At 32.2% G+C, this 19885-nt stretch overlaps 1 protein-coding gene across 2 annotated transcripts in view; it reads right to left on the reverse strand.

Annotated features, from left to right (window-relative positions):
• Positions 1-19885, reverse strand: part of LOC145277837 (hydroxyproline dehydrogenase-like) — a 109120-nt gene that overhangs the window by 46186 nt on the left and 43049 nt on the right. For both annotated transcript variants that reach the window (XM_080129762.1, XM_080129763.1), the window contains exon 3: positions 5355-5484. In XM_080129762.1, coding sequence (XP_079985888.1) covers positions 5355-5484 — 130 coding nt within the window. The remainder of the gene's footprint in view (positions 1-5354; positions 5485-19885) is intronic.

Genomic DNA, 19885 nt, shown 5'->3' on the forward strand with positions numbered 1-19885 from the left:
AGAATAACAAATATAAACCTAATTAACAGATTACAGAAAATGAATATTAGATAAATAATGTAATAGTAATAATAATAATAATAATAATAATAATAATAATAGTAATAATAATAATAATAGTAAATAACTTCTTTGTAGAATTAAAACGATTTTAGAACATTTTAATTCAAACAAAATTACAGGGTGGTCGCTAGAAAAGTGGGAAATTTGTCAAACAACGATTTATTTTTACGAAGTTTTTCAAAGACAAATGTTATATTATACTCATAGATTTCTTGGAACACTTTTATTGTAATTATATTATCCAGATTAATTCATACAGAATTTGTTAGTTCAGGAGTACATAAAGAAAGTTTATAAGTGTGTGTTATTGCAATTTGTCTTTCCCTGTATGTAAATATTTAATATCATCATTTCCTTAAAAATCTTCACATTCTGACTTCACTCCAGTAGTCATAACGTTGTGAATTTTATTAATTTGAATTTCTATTCAAGAATTTAGAGAATTTATGTCATGGCCAACCTTCAAGGATGTTAGCAGAGAAACACGAATTAATTGATGTAAGCTGATCTAGTAGCGTCCAAAACTAAGGGACAACACTTTAAAACCTGATATTTGTTAGAAATAACAACTGTGAAAAGCTGAAATTTTGACAACTGGTAGTCGTTATCATCCATAATAACATACTAAAATTTGAATCATTTGCAAAGGATAGGAAAAGAATTATAATAATTGTTTATTTATTTTTAAAATAGGAACGTCCAAAAGTAAGGGACAAAATTGAGAAAAACAATGTAAACAGCCAAAAAATCAATATTTAGTAAATGAACCCTTGCTCTAAATGACAACTGCACATCTTCAACTACAAGAATGAATCAGTTCTTGACAATCCTCGATACTAATTTTAGACCATTCTTCTTGAAGCTTCACCCACAAATCCTCCGTGTTAGTGGGATTTCTTTCCATAACTGACACTCCTAAGGTCTTCCAAAGATTTTCTATTGAATTTAAGTCAGGATTTTGCGGTGGTCAATCCATAAGTTTGAAATCTTACATGCTAAGGTAAGTCATTACCACCTTTGCCTTGTAGCATGGGGCATTATCTTGCATAAAGATAACCCTATCGAAACTTGCCGGTTTTAAAGCACTATTTTGCCATTTTTATCATTGTAGGATTTAACAACCCTGCTTACTTACTCTTGGAACGTTCTACTTTCTCTGAAATCTCTCTAATGGTGTGCTTTTCCTTGTGTAGTCTCAGAGAGTAATCAAGTTTTTGGCATTCTGCCATGGTGCCAGCTGATGCAACGTTTACAAATGACTAAGTAAGACTTATTCTTTAGAGGAAATCAAAAACATTTGAATATAGCATACTGTTTACATTGTTTTTCTCAATTTTGTCCCTTACTTTTGGACGTTTCTATTTTGAAAATAAATAAATGTTATAATTCTTTTTCTATCCTTTGCAAATTATTCAAATTTTAGTATGTTATTATGGATGATAACGACTACCAGTTGTCAAAATTTCAGCTTTTCACAGTTGTTATTTCTAACAAATATCAGGTTTTAAAAAATTTTGTCCCTCAGTTTTGGGCACTACTATATATATATATATATATATATATATATATATATATATATATATATATATATAGTCATCTACATACAGTACTGTTTCACAGCTAGAAAAGCAACTACCTCAAGCTAGGATCGAGGCTCGGCCGCCCATATGAGAGCTGGAGCTTCTAACCGTTGCGCTATTGGCTGCTGCTATGTGGCAGTGAATTAACAATGTTTTGACATTGTCCAAATATATATATATATATATATATATATATATATATATATATATATATATATATATATATATATATATGGGGTGTTACAGCAAAATTGTGTTTGTGTCTGTCTGTCTGTGTACATTTCCCTACAAAACTACTCTGTCAATTTTCGGTCTACAGACTCGAAACTTGATATAAGGGGTATTTAGATCCGGGGAAACCTTTTTAATCGGTTTTCGGCCAGAAATTTGGCTGTCAAGGGGTCCAAATTCAATGATTTGACATTTGAAAACTCCACCAAACTCCTCCACCAATTTTGGGTCTAAACATTTGAAATTTTAGATGTAGGTTCTTGGACATGCGTCAAACTTTGAATTTGATTTGAGCCCAAAACAATAAATGTTAAGGGGTCAAAATTGGGGTCAAAGCTTTTAAAAAAATTTGACCTTTGCAGTCTCTACCAAATTACTCAGCCAATTTTTGATCTAAACATTTGAAATTTTACATTCTTCAGACATAGAGTAAGCTTTTTAACTGGGTTATGGCCGAAAATCTGGCTGCCAAGGGGTCAAAGTTCAAAAGATGTGTCCTTTGCAGTCTCTTGCAAAATATTCAGTCAATTTTAGGTCTAAATATTTGAAATTTTACATAAAGGGTATTCAGACATGCAGCAAGCTTCTAATCAGTTTCTGGGCGAAAATTTGCCTGTCAAGGGATCAAAATTGAAAGAGGTGACTTTTGTAAACTCTACCAAACTCCTCCACCAATTTTGGGTCTAAACACTTGAAATTTTAGATGTAGGTTACCTGGATATGAGTCAAATTTATAAATATATATATTCATATGCACATAAAGTTATGAACAGTACATAAGGGTTAGAGCGAAACCAGGCTGAACTGCTATATATATATATATATATATATATATATATATATATAAGTGAAATTGTCTGTCTGTGTGTCTGTCTGCGTACATTTCCCTACACAATAACTCTGTCAATTGTCAGTCTACAAACTCGAAATTTGATGTACAGGGTAGTGAGATTTGGGAAAATCTTTGTAATCCGTCTCCGGCCAGAAATTTGGCTGTTAAGGGGTCAAAGTTCAACGATTTGACCTTTGAGAACTCTACCAAACTCCTCCGACAATTTGGAGTCTAAACACTTGGAATTTTAGATAGACGTCCCTTGGACATGGATCTAACTTAATAACTTGATTTGAGCCCAAAACAATAACTGTTAAGGGGTCATAATAGTTAAAAAATAAAGTTTTAAAAAATTGACCTCTGTGGTCTCTACCAAATTACTCAGACAATTTCTGATCTAAACATTTGAAATTTTACATAAAGGGGTATTCAGAGATAGGGCAAGCTTTTTAATCGGTTTGAGTGGAAGATTTGAGCTACCAATATATAAATGTATCTATGTATGTATGCATGTCTGCCTAAAACTTTCGACAGAGGCGACGAATTTTCACAAGATCAGTATCGTTTTTAAGCTCGACCCTCCAGACGACAAATATAAAAAAATTGGCTAAAAACATTAATTCCTTCACCCTTAACTGGGCACTTTTCTACTTTTTTCACCGATATTTTCGAAAGTCATCCCCTCCTTCGGATTGTCTAGCCTTAATTTCAACCTATGTCACTTTCGGTTTGGTGGTAACAGCAAAGACATCACGTTTTTTTCCCGTTCTTTTCCTCCTTCGCAGTACGGGTTCGAGCCCACCTTCTTACTACCACTTTTTTTTTTTTGCTCAATACAAACCTCCAAACCTGGGCAACGCTGGGCAATGCTGGGCACTCATGCTAGTATATATATATATATATAATAGCTCATTTTTGAATTTGAACTCATGCTAGTATATATATATATATATATATATATATATATATATATATATATATTAGCATGAGTGCCCAGCATTGCCCAGCAAAATTTGATAAAAAAGCAGGAGATGCTAAGTATTTCAACATCTCCTGGTATTTCGTTTTCGAATATGCTTAAGCAATTGATGCATAAGATCTCAGTTGGACGCTACTCTCTGCTCAAGATGTGGCTGTTCAACAATGTTTCTCACAATTGGTAACCAGACTTGTGACTTGTCTCCTCACCTAATTGTAATATTTTGGACTATTACTTCTGAAGCATGATCAAGGCCAAAACCAACAAGCATGTTTACAATAAGGTTGAGTCTGAAAGTTTCCATGGTTTGACACTCTAGATAAATTTTGACTGATTTTGTATTCACCGTGAGATGTTGTTTCGGCTGCCGGCAGTAGTTACATTGAAAGATAATGTACTATGGACCTTTGTTGCTAAATAAATTATCAGGTTTCTCCATATACAATTTATATTTTTATTGCATATTTTGTTTTCTTTTTGTCAAGTGTCGGATTTTGCTGTAACACCATATATACATTATATATACATATATATATATAAGAATGTGTGTGTGTGAGGACACTTCTCAACCTATATATTCAACGAATTTTCGATCTACAGATTTGAAATTTGATATATAGGATATTCAAACATGTGGAAAACTTTTTAATCTGTTTTCATCAGGAAAAAAGGCTGCTAAGGGGTCAAAATTGAAAAATTAGTACTTTTATCTGTTTTCAACTGTTTCACGACTGCGCATGCACGGTTGTGAAATATGACAGCTTCCTTGTGCTTGCATGCACATGTCTCAGTTTCTTTGCATATTTTCAGTGCATTTTTTAAAGAAATTTAACGTTACGTTTAATACCTACGATATTTCTGTTTATAATCAATAAGAATTTGGCATTAATTAAAATATAATATTTATGCATATTTTACGACCGGGAACGTATATCGATAAATGAAAAAACAAACAAACCAAAAATAGCCAAAACTGATGAAATCAACTATGCCAAAGAAGTCTTGAAATAAAGATGAAACGTTGATGAACAGATAAATAATTTTGATTTGTTCCTTTTTTATTTCTCCATCTCGTTGAAAAAGAGTTAAAAACATATTTAATTTTAAAAAAGGAAGCACAAGATAAGTGGATAGTCCTTAATCCGCGGAGTTTCTGTATGTATGTATATGTATGTGTATATATATATATATATATATATATATATATATATATATATATATATATATATATATATATAACTTTAAGGTTTATTTATATTTGAGAAAATTACTTAAAAACATTTTCCAAAAATATTTTTATTAAACGTGAAGGTCAACAAAGTAAACTTGATGTTTACTAAATGATGATGATGATGATGATGATGATGATGATGATGATGAATACCAATCTCTTACAAAACCTTTGTACATCATCATCATCATCATATTCGGTTTAACGTCTGCTTTACATGCTGGTATGCATTGGATAACTTTAAGAAATTGACTTCCAAAGTAACCTATCTCTGGCCGGGTCTTTATCCTTCTTTTTCTCATGTCGCTACTGTATTTGAGCCTTATGCCTTTTGAAATGTGTTTACTTTAAATAACCTGAATAAGCTCGTGCTTTTTTTTTTTCTTCTCTTAGTTTTGGGTTCTTGCTAAAAAAAAGTGATCCCAATGTGATACTCACAATCAGTTTTGAAGGCATAAGTGCTGTCCCCTTTACATGAACCATGGGATAATTGTGATCAAGCTCATAAGCCAAGTTGATGCTGTTTAGAATCGCCTCAACATTTTTCTCATACCATTGGCTCCTATCACTTGAAGATAATAATAAAAGATGAACATTAAAAAAGAAATAAGAATAATCAGTTTTTTTTGTTTTTTGTTTTGTTTTTTTATGTTTTTTGTTTTTTTACTTGCTTCCCCACGAGAGCCGAGTTAGACACAAGGTCGGGTTTTAATGTGTGTGAAAACCAGCTCTCCAAACAAGAGCACTCTGGTTAGTAACAAAAAATAAAAAAGGTATCAGTCCACCAACCGAGACCAAAAAAGTGAAGTACAGCATCAGAACAGACACCACACTTTGATCCCGAAGACTAAGAAAGAAGGCAACCCTTTTATCAGTGTGGGCTAATGTTCACCAACAAAAAATAGTATCATAACGTGTAACAGACAATGCAACATTGCAGTAAAGCATAAGCACCAACAGCTTAATCTTCTATTTTCTATAGTGGGTGCGGCTTGATTATGCAACACTTAACATTTTATATAATTCCTCAAACATATATTGAATCTTGACTATCATATATTTATGCATTAAACCCTAAACATTTTGATTAAACTTACTTTTTTATACGATAATACTTTTTTTTTTACAATATCAAGTGTCCGGTTAGATTATGCAAAAGGTAAAAAATTGATTATTTTGCCATTTAAAATGCTTTTATTTAACAAATACAAAATCAAAATGAATAGAGAACACAGTAAACTATAAAAATAAAACAAAAAAAACATTTACAATGTAATTCACTTCATCTTACGGGTCAACATAGCCTCCTCTATTTTTGAGGATTTTAAGAAGACGCTTGTCGACAGCAGAAGTAAGTTTTTGGACTTCACATGACTTAATTGATCTGACTTCCAGAGAGCATCGAAGATGTAAAATTGCGTCCGATCAGCACAAATTCTTTGCTTAATGACATCTCACAAATTTTCGATTGGGTTTAAGTTGAGGCTGTTGGGAGGCCAAAACCATCAATTTGCGTTCTGTGAAACCGTGTGTATTATCCTGCTGCCAAGGATTTTCTCTCCATAAAAGTTTGATTTTTCAGCCAGGGAATCAAGAAGTCCGTAAGAACCTGGCAGTAAGCTTTGGAATCAATTTTTACCTCTTGTGGCATCCTAAATAGTCCAATAATCTCATTGCCTTTGATTCCTGCCCAGAACATTATATGCCCACTGCCTTCTGCCTTGCTGTCGGCGGATCTGATATACAACTGGACAACCATTGAACACCCAATCAGACGACCATCCATCTGGTCCATCCAGCATTGCTCGGCATTCATCAATGAAGACAATGTTCTTGAAATCCATCTTTAGATATTGTTCAGCCATTGAACACGCTTTTCCATGTGATTCTTGCTCAATGGAGGCTTTTTTTTTCAAGCTCTTCACTTTTCTAAGACTTCTTCATATCTCGCACCTTGAAGTTTTCGACATTTGTGGTACCGCAGCTCACAGAAAAATTTTCTTGCTAGTAGAATGGCAATCTTCCTGACAATCTGGCGCTTATTCCTCTCATCAAGTTTTCTTAAATTTTCCTACTGGTCTTTCCATTGACCACATACGCTTTCATTGTTCAATGATCTCTAGAAAGTTTTTAGATATTTCGATGACCAAGCATTGAAGTTATTTAAAGTCGATCGGAATCGGTTAAACCTGGCTTTTCCCCCATTTTATCACTCGTGTTTAATCAAGTCAAACAGTTAAAATCACCAATTTTTAGAAAAATTCTATAAACAAGACTATCAAACTGCATATTTTTAAGTATATTTATAGGGAAGAAAATATCACAGTTAAACTGTATCCTTCAAAATTTTACCAGAGAATGTGAAAAATTAAATTTTGGTAGCAAAAAATTGATTTGCATAATCAGGCTGCATTCACTGTACAATATATATCCCTGTTAATGTGTTTGTGTATGTGTGTATGTCTTGCTAAATCTTTTGATACACGCCACCAACACTGACAAAATTGGTATCGTTTGAAAGCTCAGTCACATAAAAAGAAAAATTAGAAAAAATTGTCAATTATTTCATATCATGACGTTTTGTTTGGAGGGAAAGTCTTGGTTTAAACGATTTTTTCTTAATCATGCATGCATGAACGGTATATTCGTTGTTTGATTTTAAAAAGATAAATTTGCAACATAATAACGCCGATGTCATCTTGGTTCAATCGATAGAGCGTTTGCATCGTGCCCACCACTCAGCATTTTTTTTTTCTTTTACTAACACGATAAGATGCCACCCAAGTCCCGTTTATCTATTTTTTTTAGTTGACTCTATTATAATATATACGAAATCTCCATACATTAAAATATCATATTTAATCGTATTTTACAACCGGCCAACGCCCCCCTCCCATAAAGAATGCTAATAAAATATGCGAAACCTCTGATTTAAGCAAGTGAAAAACACCTGCTATCCTGTGCTCAAAAATTATCAACTCCCAAACTTGTAATAGCCAGTTTTCTTTTTTGTTCCTTCACATTAATAAACGCATCCCGAAGACATTATATCCACTTTGGCATTAATACAATTCATCTCCCAAACCTATGAAAGATTTATCTCTAAATAAAATCTGAAAGATAAGACCTCGTAAAACCAAGGGAAACTCTAGAGAATAAAGTTTGTAAAAAACACAAACAGATTAAGTCAGTAATAGAGATGAAAAATTAGAATATTTGATATTTCTGTTTTTGTGAGGACCATGTGTTTGGGTCCATTCGCAGAATATATGGTTACCACCGATGTGTTTTCTTGCGAACACACAAGAGGGTTGGAATAAAAAGGGAGAAAAAAGAACAATTATTAAGTTGGGTTAACACACACACACACACACACACACACACACACACACACACACACACACACACACACATAACAATAATATAAATAAATATTAACAATTATTTTTATACTTATATATATATATATATATATATATATATATATATATATATAAGTATAAAAATATATATATATATATACTTGTTTGTTTGTTTCTAGCCAAATTATGAATATAAAAATAAAATTAAAAAAAATTAAAAAAAAAAATTAATTATGTGAAATAAAGAAGTATAGAAATCTAATTTAAGAATTCAATGAATAATATTATTAAAAGATATTAAATGGCTATGGGTTTTTGTGGAAACTTCTTATGACAGGTTTTTAAATAAGGATACGAAAATTAGGTGATATATTAATATTTAAATAAGTTCTTGACAAAGGATGCGTCCAGGATAAATGTGTTCGCATGCTTTATTTCCTTTAAGGGAAATTTCTTTAAATAATGTTCTATTGTTAAGCGTTTTTTATTCAAGAAGTCTGAAGAAAGGCTGGTTATATGAAAATTTTCAAACGCCATAATGCTTGAAATTGTCCAACCGGTATTGAAACAATTGTAACGTACGATGAAATACACTTTTTGTTGATACCAATTCCTTTTTTGAAGTCTTGGTTTTGTTAATAGAATATATATATATATATATATATATATATATATATATATATATATATATATATATATATATATATATATAACTAGCTGTACCCGGCCACGCGTTGCTGTGACTCAGTTTGTTAAAATGGAACACATGTGAAAGTAGAGAAAAGTTTGATTCTTTTTTTCAAGAGAATGTACAAATTATTTTTTTTTTTAACAGATGTTAAGAAAATAAGCAGAAAAATACTTCCATCATTAATTATGCAAAAAAATAAATAAAATGTTGATTTAGTGTTTCAATATGCTTATAAATTACGATAAAACTTGCTGAGTATGCACTGTTTTATGGTTGTTGTAAAAATGGAACGGAAACTTAAATTTCGCTTCATTTTAATCTTTCTTATATAATCAAAACAGTAACATTCAACAATTGTACTTTATGTATATAAAACACAAAATATTTATAAAAAAAATAAAAAAAAAAAGTTAATAACGAAAGGGAAATAATTCCATTTTTAAACGAAAAAGTCAGTTTACCTAACTTACTGTATTAATGCTATTTTTTTAAAGCAAGAAAAAAAAAAGGTAAATATCCAGATACGCTACTACAGAACACCGACCACTCTAATTTGTTTTTGTATAGGTAATTGAGGTCGCTGACAACGAATCTGATAGTCAAACTTGGGGCAAATTTACCGTTTGCATGGTATTTACCCCTGAACCCACGAACTTCTTTCCACCATTTTGCAGCTTCCGTTTATGCTACGCGCATGCACGCTGTAGCATAAACGACGGCTTCACCAAGCAAACTACATTGGGGGGAGGGGGAATTTTTTTTTCCAGGACATAGAATTTTCTAATTTTCAAAAATACATTATAGCGCTTTTTGGGTGGAAAATTTAAAATTAGCTGAAAAAGAAATAAGATAAGAAAAGGAAAGCACACCAAGTTGGAGTAGGGGGGGGGTAATTTATCTGTTTTTTTTTTAACCTGGAACATCGAATTTTCAAATTTTCCGTAAGTAACGCACCGACATTTACCAATTAGAACACCATTTAACATTTTCCGAAGATTTTACTTTGTACATTGGGGGCGCGAGCGGGGGGATGATGTTGGGGCGCGCGCGCGCCCCAGCATCACATTCCCCCCCCCCAACAAATTAGAGTGGTCGGTGTTCTGTAGTAGCGTATCTGGATATTTACCAAAAAAAAAATATTTAGGTTTGGCTATAAATTCCTAAACTCATTTACCCTAAATAATTTAGGTGACTGAAATAGGAATCTAATTGAATCTTTAATTTCCTGAATAGTATACGATAATTCATTTTTTTTTTAGTTATATCGAATACATTAATACGGACTTTAGGGGCTTTTTTCGTAATGTTACTGTAAAAATTATTTTTTATTGTTACAAATTACGATGCTTTAAAAAAGCAAAAATAAATTCTTGCGTTTTTTATTTACTACTGAAAATCATAACTTTAGTAAAGGTATTTTTTGTTTAAACAAAATAAAACATTTTCACTAAGAGTTAAGTAAAAATAATTAGTTCATTATATTCTGCGATCATTATTTGAAAAATACTGCAATTTTCATTAAAATTGGTTAATTTCCTGATTTTTGGTGAATTTTTAAGTAAAGGGAGGAATCAAAATGTGTATACACTTTGAGCGTCGGCATTCATTTTGCGACCACGTGTGGTTAATTTAAATTAAAGTTCAATCACATGGTTACATTATCAATAATCATGTAATTAAACCCATAGAAAATTTACCGATATTGTAAACACATTCTGTTTACATTAAGCCTGTGGTGTTTTTTTAGTGATGCAATGTTGTCAACTGAGATTAAAAAAAAAAAAACCCCGCGAGATCAGGAGAAAGAAATGTCCAGAAAATCGCTAGATTTTTAACTTATCGGGTTTGTATTACTGTACACATAGCACTGGCGTAGCTGGGGGGGCGGGGGGCCGCCCCGGGCGGCACACCTGAGGGGGCGGCATTTTGAGAGGGTAAAAATAGAAAGTAGAAAAAATAAATAAAAATAAACAAAAGTAAACAAAAAATATGAAATTTTATACCAAAAAGGTTGTAAAAAATCGGAATTTTGGGGGGTATCGGAATCAGAAAAAATGTGTCCCTATTTTCTGAGCGGCATGGGGGGCGGCATGGGGGCGGCATTTTGAGATGGTAAAAGGGGAAAATCGAAAAAAATGCTAACAAAAAATCTGAAATTTTATATCGAAAAGGTTGTAAAAAATGGGAACTTTTGTAGTTATTGGAATCGCAAAAAGGTGTCCCTATTTTGCGAGCGGCATATGTCAGGGGGCGGCATTTTGAGAGAGTAAAAATAGAAAGTAGAAAAAAAATAAATAAAAATAAGCAAAATCTAACAAAAAATCTGACATTTTATACTGAAAAAGTTGTAAAAAATCGGAAATTTTTTAGGTATCAGAATCAGAAAAATGTGTTTCTTATTTACGAGCAGCACATGTCAGGGGTGGCATTTTGAGAGGATAAAAATAGAAAATAGAAAAAATATATAAAAGCTAACAAAAAATCTGAAATTTTATACCAAAAGTTTGTAAAAATCTGAAGTATTGGAGGTATCGGAATCGGAAAAATGTGTCCCTATTTTACGATTCCAAAACCGATTCTTTTAAATTTTTAATTTAATTTTTCATTATTGGTACTAATTATAAATATTTATTATTTTTAAATTATCACTAAAACTAAAATGAGAATAACCTCAAAATACGATGTAAATTTATTTTATTTCTAAAAAAAATTTTTAAATTGCATAAATTCTCTATGTAACCTTCTGAAAAATTATGTAACGTTCTGAAAAATGTTGAAAAATTAAACAGCAGCAGTCTTTGCAGCCCGCGGCGATCGTAAGATTTGCCCCCCCCCCCGCATAAACCTTCAAAATTCCAAAAGCCCTCCAAATATTTTTTTATATGTGCATATATACATATATGTGCATATACACATATATTTATACATACATATACATATATACATACATACGTGCATATATACATATATACATATATACACACACATACACATATATAAATACACATATATACATACATATATATGTGTATATATATACACATATATGTATCTATACATATATGTATATATATACATATATAATATAAATATATGCATACATATATACATACATGTAGATACATACATATACATATATATATAAACAAATATATATATAATATATCCTTCAAGATTGAGGCAATTTTTTTTGTTTTAATCTAGGTTGAACTTTCTCTACATTAAAAACCGATCTTGAAATGAATTAAAGCAATTTATTCTCAATTAATGGAAATTTTGAAAACTCCAAACGCAATTGTAAATTATTACTTGATAAATAGTTTAACAGTTTGGAGTTTTCAAAATTTCCATTAATTGAGAATAAATTGCTTTAATTCATTTCAATCACTAAGTTTAAAAAATGCAAGCATTAATTATTTCTGGAGATATACTCAGTGACCGGCTGACCTAACAGGATAGGGCCAAGCCCAGGCTTCGGCCAAGCACAAAAAAAAAACAAATTGACCTCAGAAAGATTTCATACTTAAAGGGGAACTTTCGTATAAATTTTTATCGAATAGGTACGAAAAGAAAGTTGGATATTTGGGTGTATATACACCGACATCAAAGAGGAAATAACATTAGATGCGAAAGTTTGAATTCATTAATTTTATCACTGTCACATTCATGAGGCTAAGACTTTGAAAGTATCAAACGTTTGTTTTTGTAGCATAGTTTTTATAACTCCTTGTAAACTTTACAATTGCTAGCTGGGGGATCGGACAAAATCACCCCGGGCAACCCCCACCATCTACTTAAAACAAAAGGAAAACAGATAAAATCTCAAATGAATAAAAAATATTAAAAATCAGTTTTCATATTTTAATTTTAATTTAATTGAATTTAGGAAAATTAGATACCGTAGAACTAATTTTCGCAAGGTATGAAAATTAAGCAACTACAGAATAAATGTTAACTTAATAATAATGGACCAGTTTTCCTACCTAGCAAAAAATGGACGAATCTTCCATGGACGAATTGTCCATGGACGAATTTTCCGGGCACTCAAATTCGGGGGGGGGCAATTTTACTACCGCCCCGGGCGGCAAAAGGTCTAGCTACGCCACTGACACATAGATTCGAAAAAGTCGTCAAAAAACAAATATACAAATATATAACAAATAAATGTTATCAAAGGCAAGATAAGTAACTTTTCTACCTAACTGGATATATTTTTCGTGTTTTTATTCAATTTAACATGTTTATTCAGCTCGAAAACCATACAGTTTTTACCGATGTATTGGAACATTCAAGATGGAGTCTGATTCTCTCTTTAACACGGTGTTTGGGAAAAGATGTTATAAATAAAAAACCGGATAAAATACTGTTAAAAACTCGCTCAATACATGTTACTGTGACATAGGTTGACATATATTCGGCGGGTTTTTAATAGTATTTTGTATAGTTTTTTATTTACAACACCTTTTTCCAAACTTACCGTGTTAAAGAGGGTGTGAGACGCCATCTTGAATTTTCGAATACATCGGTAAACACTGTATGTTTTTCGAGCTGAATAAATATGTTACATTGAATAAAAACACGAAAAATATATCCAGTTTGGCAGAAAAGTAACTTATCTTGCCTTTGATAACATTTATTTGTTATATATTTGTTTTTTGACAACTTTTTCGAATCTATGTGTACAGTAATACAAACCCAAACTTCGGAGGTTGGAATCCCCACCCTCACCTAAAATGTACTTGGAAAAATCGATTTTATAGTGAGATTTAAGAATGGTTAGTCGAAAAAAAGGTGAAAAACAAAACAAATAATCAATAAATAATTGTTACCAAAGGCAATAAATGCTATTTTTTTTTTACTTACATTGAATATTTTCAAGCGCTTTTCTTTATTTTTTTAATACTCTAATGCGGGTGTGTGGGTGCCAAATACCTCCAGATTTTCTAGAATTTCCCACGAGATTGTAAACGAAATCTCCAGATATAGCAGGAAAACCGCTAAATTGTAACACTGGTCACGTGACAGGAAGCGGTAATAAATAATTGTCCCTAAATAAAAAAAATGGCCTCTCGGTACAAAGAAATCCACCTATTTATCATAGAAAAATTAAGTATAATGTTATAATTAAAAAGAAATATATAAAAACACACATGGATATAGTAAACATATTATACCAAAACGTGGAAGCCATCCGTCCAGTGGTTTTTTAGACAATTAATTCCGAACGAACCAACATTTACATTTTTATTTTTATATATATATATATATATATATATATATAATATAAAGCTGAATGTGTGTGTGTGTGCGTGTGTGTGTGTGTGTGTGTGTGTGTGTGGTCACGTATAGGCTCCTATATGGTTGAGTATTTTAAAAAAACTGATTACATATAATGATAGAAGATGTATCGAGACACAGGAATGGGTATGTTTGATCCTCCAGAACGATGGTTCATTAAAATTGTGAGGTCTGCGTTCACGCCTGGTCCACAAAGTATGGAAAAAAAAAATTTAATTAAAAAAAAAAAACGTTTACAAGTGTTTCTGATATAGATCTACATAATAATACTTTGATAAGTATGTTTTAACTTAAATAGTGATGGTATAATAAAATTGTGGGGTCTGACTTCGCGCTTGGCCTCCATAGAATGGAAATAGGCACAAACTTTAATAAAGACTTTTCATATCTATCTGCGTAAGTATACTTTGATAATTATGTTTCAGTTTGAAGAAATATGGTATAATAAAATTATGGGGTGTTCGTTCGCACCTGACCTCCACAGAATGGAAATATGTCACAAAGTTTAACAAGGTTTTTTTAATATAGATCCACAGAATATTGTGGTAAGTGTTTCAGTGTGAACAGGTATGGTATAATAAATTATGGGGTTTACGTTCATCATATTTTGCTTTGGTTTTGATACCCCCGAATTTGAAACTATCTCTTTACAACCCTTCCTTTTCATAACCTATCATCGTTATATATATAAAAGCGAAAATGTATGTATGTATGTATGTATGTATGTATGTATGTATGTATGTATGTTCATTTTTTGTGTATGTCTATAAAAGACTTTTTTCGCCATGATCCTTGGTTGGCTCGCTCCTTCTTAAAACTTTTTATATGCTGTCTAAATAATAATATCTACGACTAAGGTCGCAGCTATCTTTAATTTACCCTACTTTTACAAGCTATTTTCGAGATATTTTTTTAATCGCCCCGTTGCGTGGAAAACAGAAACTGACTTCCAGTGCAAAACTAGGTCAAATATCACACGACTTAACCTTCTCGCACCTGCTAATTTCGGTCTATAAATCTCAACTTAACACACGTATCTATTCATCTATTCCCGTGGTCGAGATGGTTAGGTGGCAGGGTTTTTTTTTTTTACATTTCATTTCCACCTCCGCGTCAAAGGTTCGGAGTTCAAGCCTACCTTTCTACTAAAACTTTTTTTTTCTTTTATACCTCTAAACACCCGGCCAACGTTTTTTTTTTTTTTTTTTTTTTTTTTTTTTTTTTTAACAGGGTTGTTTTGATCTACCCCCCCCCCTCCACACACACCTCCAAACACCCGAGCACCCCCCCCCCCCGCTAGTACTTTAATAAATCAGTCCATTTTCTGTAGGCTGTTTTTGAACCCAGTCGACGACGGGTACTTTTGCTAGTATATATATATATATATATATATATATATATATATATGCGTGTGTGAAACAGTGATAAGCACCTTTTTGAAGGAGCGGAAGTTCCCCACAATTGCTTAATTGTGGGGAACTTCCGCTCCTTGTCACTGAATTTTATTTTATTTTTTTATTATTTTTTATTTTTTTTAGAGACTCGTAAAATCAAAAAGTGTTATTAAAACATGGGGGCAGAGCTGGATGACAAAAAAATGTGCTGTTTGATTCTAGACTTAAGTTAATAAAGTTGAGGAATCAAAGGTATTGCAAAAAGGCCGCTAAGGCTGAATCCAATGAACTTGTCACATGGGACTCGTGCGTGAAGTTTTTATTTGTTAATTCTTGTTAATATGTATTCATGTATCTATTTCTATATCTCTCTTCCTCTCTTCTCTTTGTTAAGAGAGAAGAGAGGAAGGGGGGGTTGATGTGTATGTTGAGCAATAAAAAAAAAAAAAGAAAAAAGTGGTAGTAGGAAGACAGGCTCAAACCCGTACTGTGAAGAGGGATAAGAACGGGAAAAAAACTGACGTCTTTGCTGTTACGACCACCGCCAAATCAGAAGGGCCTTATGTTTAAAGTAAGACTAGACAATCGAAAGGAGAGAATGACTTTCAAAAATATCAGCGAAAAAAGCGACCCCCCCCCGTTGAAAAGTTAAAGGTGAAGATATTAATGTTTTTAGCCAATTTTTTTATATTTGTCGTCTGAAAGGTCGAATTTCCAAACGATAATAATTTTGGTAAAATCCCCCGCCTCTGTAGAAAGTTTTAGGCAGACATGCGAGCATATATACATACATACATTTATATATTGGTAACTAATAATTTTCGATCCAAACCGATTAAAAATCTTACCCTATCTGTGAATACCCTTTATGTAAAATTTCAAATGTTTAGGCCAGAAATTGTCTGAGAAATTTGGTAGAGACCGCAGAGGTCAATTTTTTTAACTTTGACTCCTTTTATAACCTCTTAAGATTTATTGTTTTGGGCTCAAATCAAGTTATTAATTAAGGCCCAAGGAACCTATATCTAAAATTTCAAATGTTTTTACCCAAAATTGTCGGAGGGGTTTGGTAGAGTTCTCAAAGGTCAAATCATTGAACTTTGACCCCTTAACAACCAAATTTCTGGCCGAAAACCGATCACAAAGATTTTCCCAAATCTTAGTGCCCTGTATATCAAATTTCGAGTCTGTAGACTAAAAATTGACATTTATTGCATAGGGAAATGTACACACACACACACGCACACACGCACACACACACACACACACACACACACACAAACAGACACACGGACACGTTCACTTTTCCAGATATATAGACTAGCATGGGTGCCCAGCTTTGCCCGGGTGTTTGGAGGTGTATGCTGAGCAAAAAAAAAAAAAAAAAAAAACGATCAATTTTTTCAACTTTGAGACCTATTATGACCCCTTAGCATTTATGATTTTGGGTTCAAATCAAATTATTAAGTTAGATCCATGTCCAACGTACCTATATCTAAAATTTCAAGTGTTTAGACCGAAAATTGTCAGAGGAGTTTGGTAGAGTTCTCAAAAATCAAATCGTTGAACTTTGACCTCTTAACTGCGAATTTTCTGGCCGAAAACGGTCACGTAGATTTTCCCAAATCTCAGTACCCTGTATATTCAAATCTCGAGTCTGTAGACTAAAAATTGACAGAGTTATTGTGTAGGCAAATGTACACACACACAAACACACAGACACACACAGAGACATATTCACTTTTTTGTATATATATATATATATATATATATATATATATATATATAGATAGATAGATAGATAGATAGATAGACTAGCATTTCAGCCCGGCGTTGCCCTAGTGTTTGGATGTGTCTGTTGAGCAAAAAAAAAAAAAAGAAGGCGTGGTAGGAAGGCAGGCTCAAGCCCGTACCCCAAAGGAAGAGAAGAACGGGAAAAAAACTGACGTCTTTGCTGTTACGACCACCGCCAAAACGGAAGTGACATGTTTAAATTAAGGCTAGACAATCGAAAGGAGAGGACGACTTGCAAAAATATCGGGGAAAAGCGACACGCCCCTCCCCTGTAGAAAAGTACCCAGTTAAAGGTGAATATATTAATGTTTCTAGCAAATTTTTTGATATTTGGCATCTGTAAGGTCAAACTTCAAAACGATACTGATCTTGGTAAAATCCGTCGACTCTGTCGAAAGAGATAGCCAGACATACAAACATACATACATTTATATATTGGTAACTAAAAATGTTCCACCCAAACCGATTAAAAAACTTACCCTATCTCTGATTACCCTTCATGTAAAATTTCAAATGTTTAGACCAGAAATTGTCTGAGAAATTTGGTAGAGACCGCAAAGGTCAATTTTTTTAAACTTTGACCCCTATTATGACCTCTTAACATTTACTGTTTTGGGCTCAACTCATATCATTAAGTTAGATCGATGTCCAAAGAACCTATATCAAAAACTTCAAGTGTTTAGACCGAAAATTGTCGGAGGACTTTGGTAGAGTTCTCAAAGGTCAAATCGTTGAACTTTGACCCCTTAACAGCCAAATTTCTGACCGAAAACGGATTACAAAGATTTCCCCAAATTTCAGTACCCTGTATATCAAATTTCTAAACTGTAGACTGAAAATTGACAGAGTTATTGTGTAGGGAAATGTACACACACACACACACACACACACACGTTCACTTTTATAGATATAATAGATAGATTAGACCCGCTATTATATATGCTCGATTCGATGTCACGCAGAGACTTTCATGTTAAAGTACTATCTACCTCTGTTTATCGCCGGTGGAGCTCATATTACAGCAAAGAATTATTTAAAGACACGATATATAAATTTTGCCTACCAAACACCTCCTAGAGTTTTTGGTCTACAGACATGAAACTTCATATATAAGGTATTTGAATTTATGCAAAACTTTATATTTGGGTTTTAGCCCGGAAAAATCGGTGCAAAAGTGTGAAAATTAAAAATAATGAAATTTTCCAGGTGAAGGTCGAACGCCGGCATTACGAATGCATAACGTAGTTGATATTGGTTCATGTTTTAACTTTTAGCCCTGCAGTAAACATGTTTTCGTTGCCCAGCCATTGACGGTAGAGGCAAAATAAATCGTGAGCTGAACATTTTGGTTTCGATTCTCGGTGGTGGCGCATGAGTCTTTTTTATACTTTTTAAATCATTACTATATATTGCATTCAATCTATCTATCTATCCATCCATCTATCTATCTATCTATCTATCTATATATATATATATATATATATATATATATATATATATATATATATATGTGTGTGTGTATGGGTGTGTGTGTGGGTGTGTCTATAAAAGTGAAAATGTCTGTCTGTCTTTTCTCTATGGTAGTTAAGGAAGACTGTTATATAGAAAGGCATTATTTTACATATTCACACATTTTAATATATACATATGCACATAACCTTATGAACAGTATATAGGGTCCGAGCAAAGCCGGGCGGAACTGCTAGTATATATATATATATATATATATATATATATATATATATATATATATATATATATATATATATATATATATATATAAGTTATACTTAGCTCCTGAAACAGTTGAGGACTCTCAAAATGATTTATTTCACCACATTAAAAATAGATATGGAAAGAGTTAATTTTGAAACATCGCTAAAAAAAAAAAAAACATCCCCACACCTAGCAAGCATAGCTATATTATTAAATTAATTAAAAAAAAAAAAAACAGATGAACTAATACGCTGAATGCGATGGCGGGCAAATTTCTTCCTTAAAAATGAAAACGTAAACAAAAAAGAATCCTATGGTTTTAAAACCCTTAAAAATGCGAAAACAGTAAACCTTTTGATAAACTTTGAAAATGACCTTTTAAACGTAATTAAAAACTTAGAATTCCACAATCAATCTAACAATTTCCAACGGAAACTACACAAAATTGTTACAAACATAAACAACTGTAATAAAATCTTTGTAAAAGCAGATAAAACTAGAAACTTTTATAACCAATATCTATGAAACAGCCCTAAAAAATAGTGGATACAAAAATATCGATATCAAATATAAGTAACAAAACACCAACAACTATAATAAAAATAAAAATAGAAGAAAAAGAACTATAAGTAGGTATACAGCCCCATACAATCAAATGTTAAAAACAAAACTTGGCAAGAAATTTCTAGATCTTATTGAAAAACACTTTCCCGC

This window comes from Euprymna scolopes, chromosome 6 (genome assembly GCF_053919585.1).
Source record: "Euprymna scolopes isolate OS-2025 chromosome 6, ASM5391958v1, whole genome shotgun sequence".
NCBI lineage: Eukaryota > Metazoa > Mollusca > Cephalopoda > Sepiida > Sepiolidae > Euprymna > Euprymna scolopes.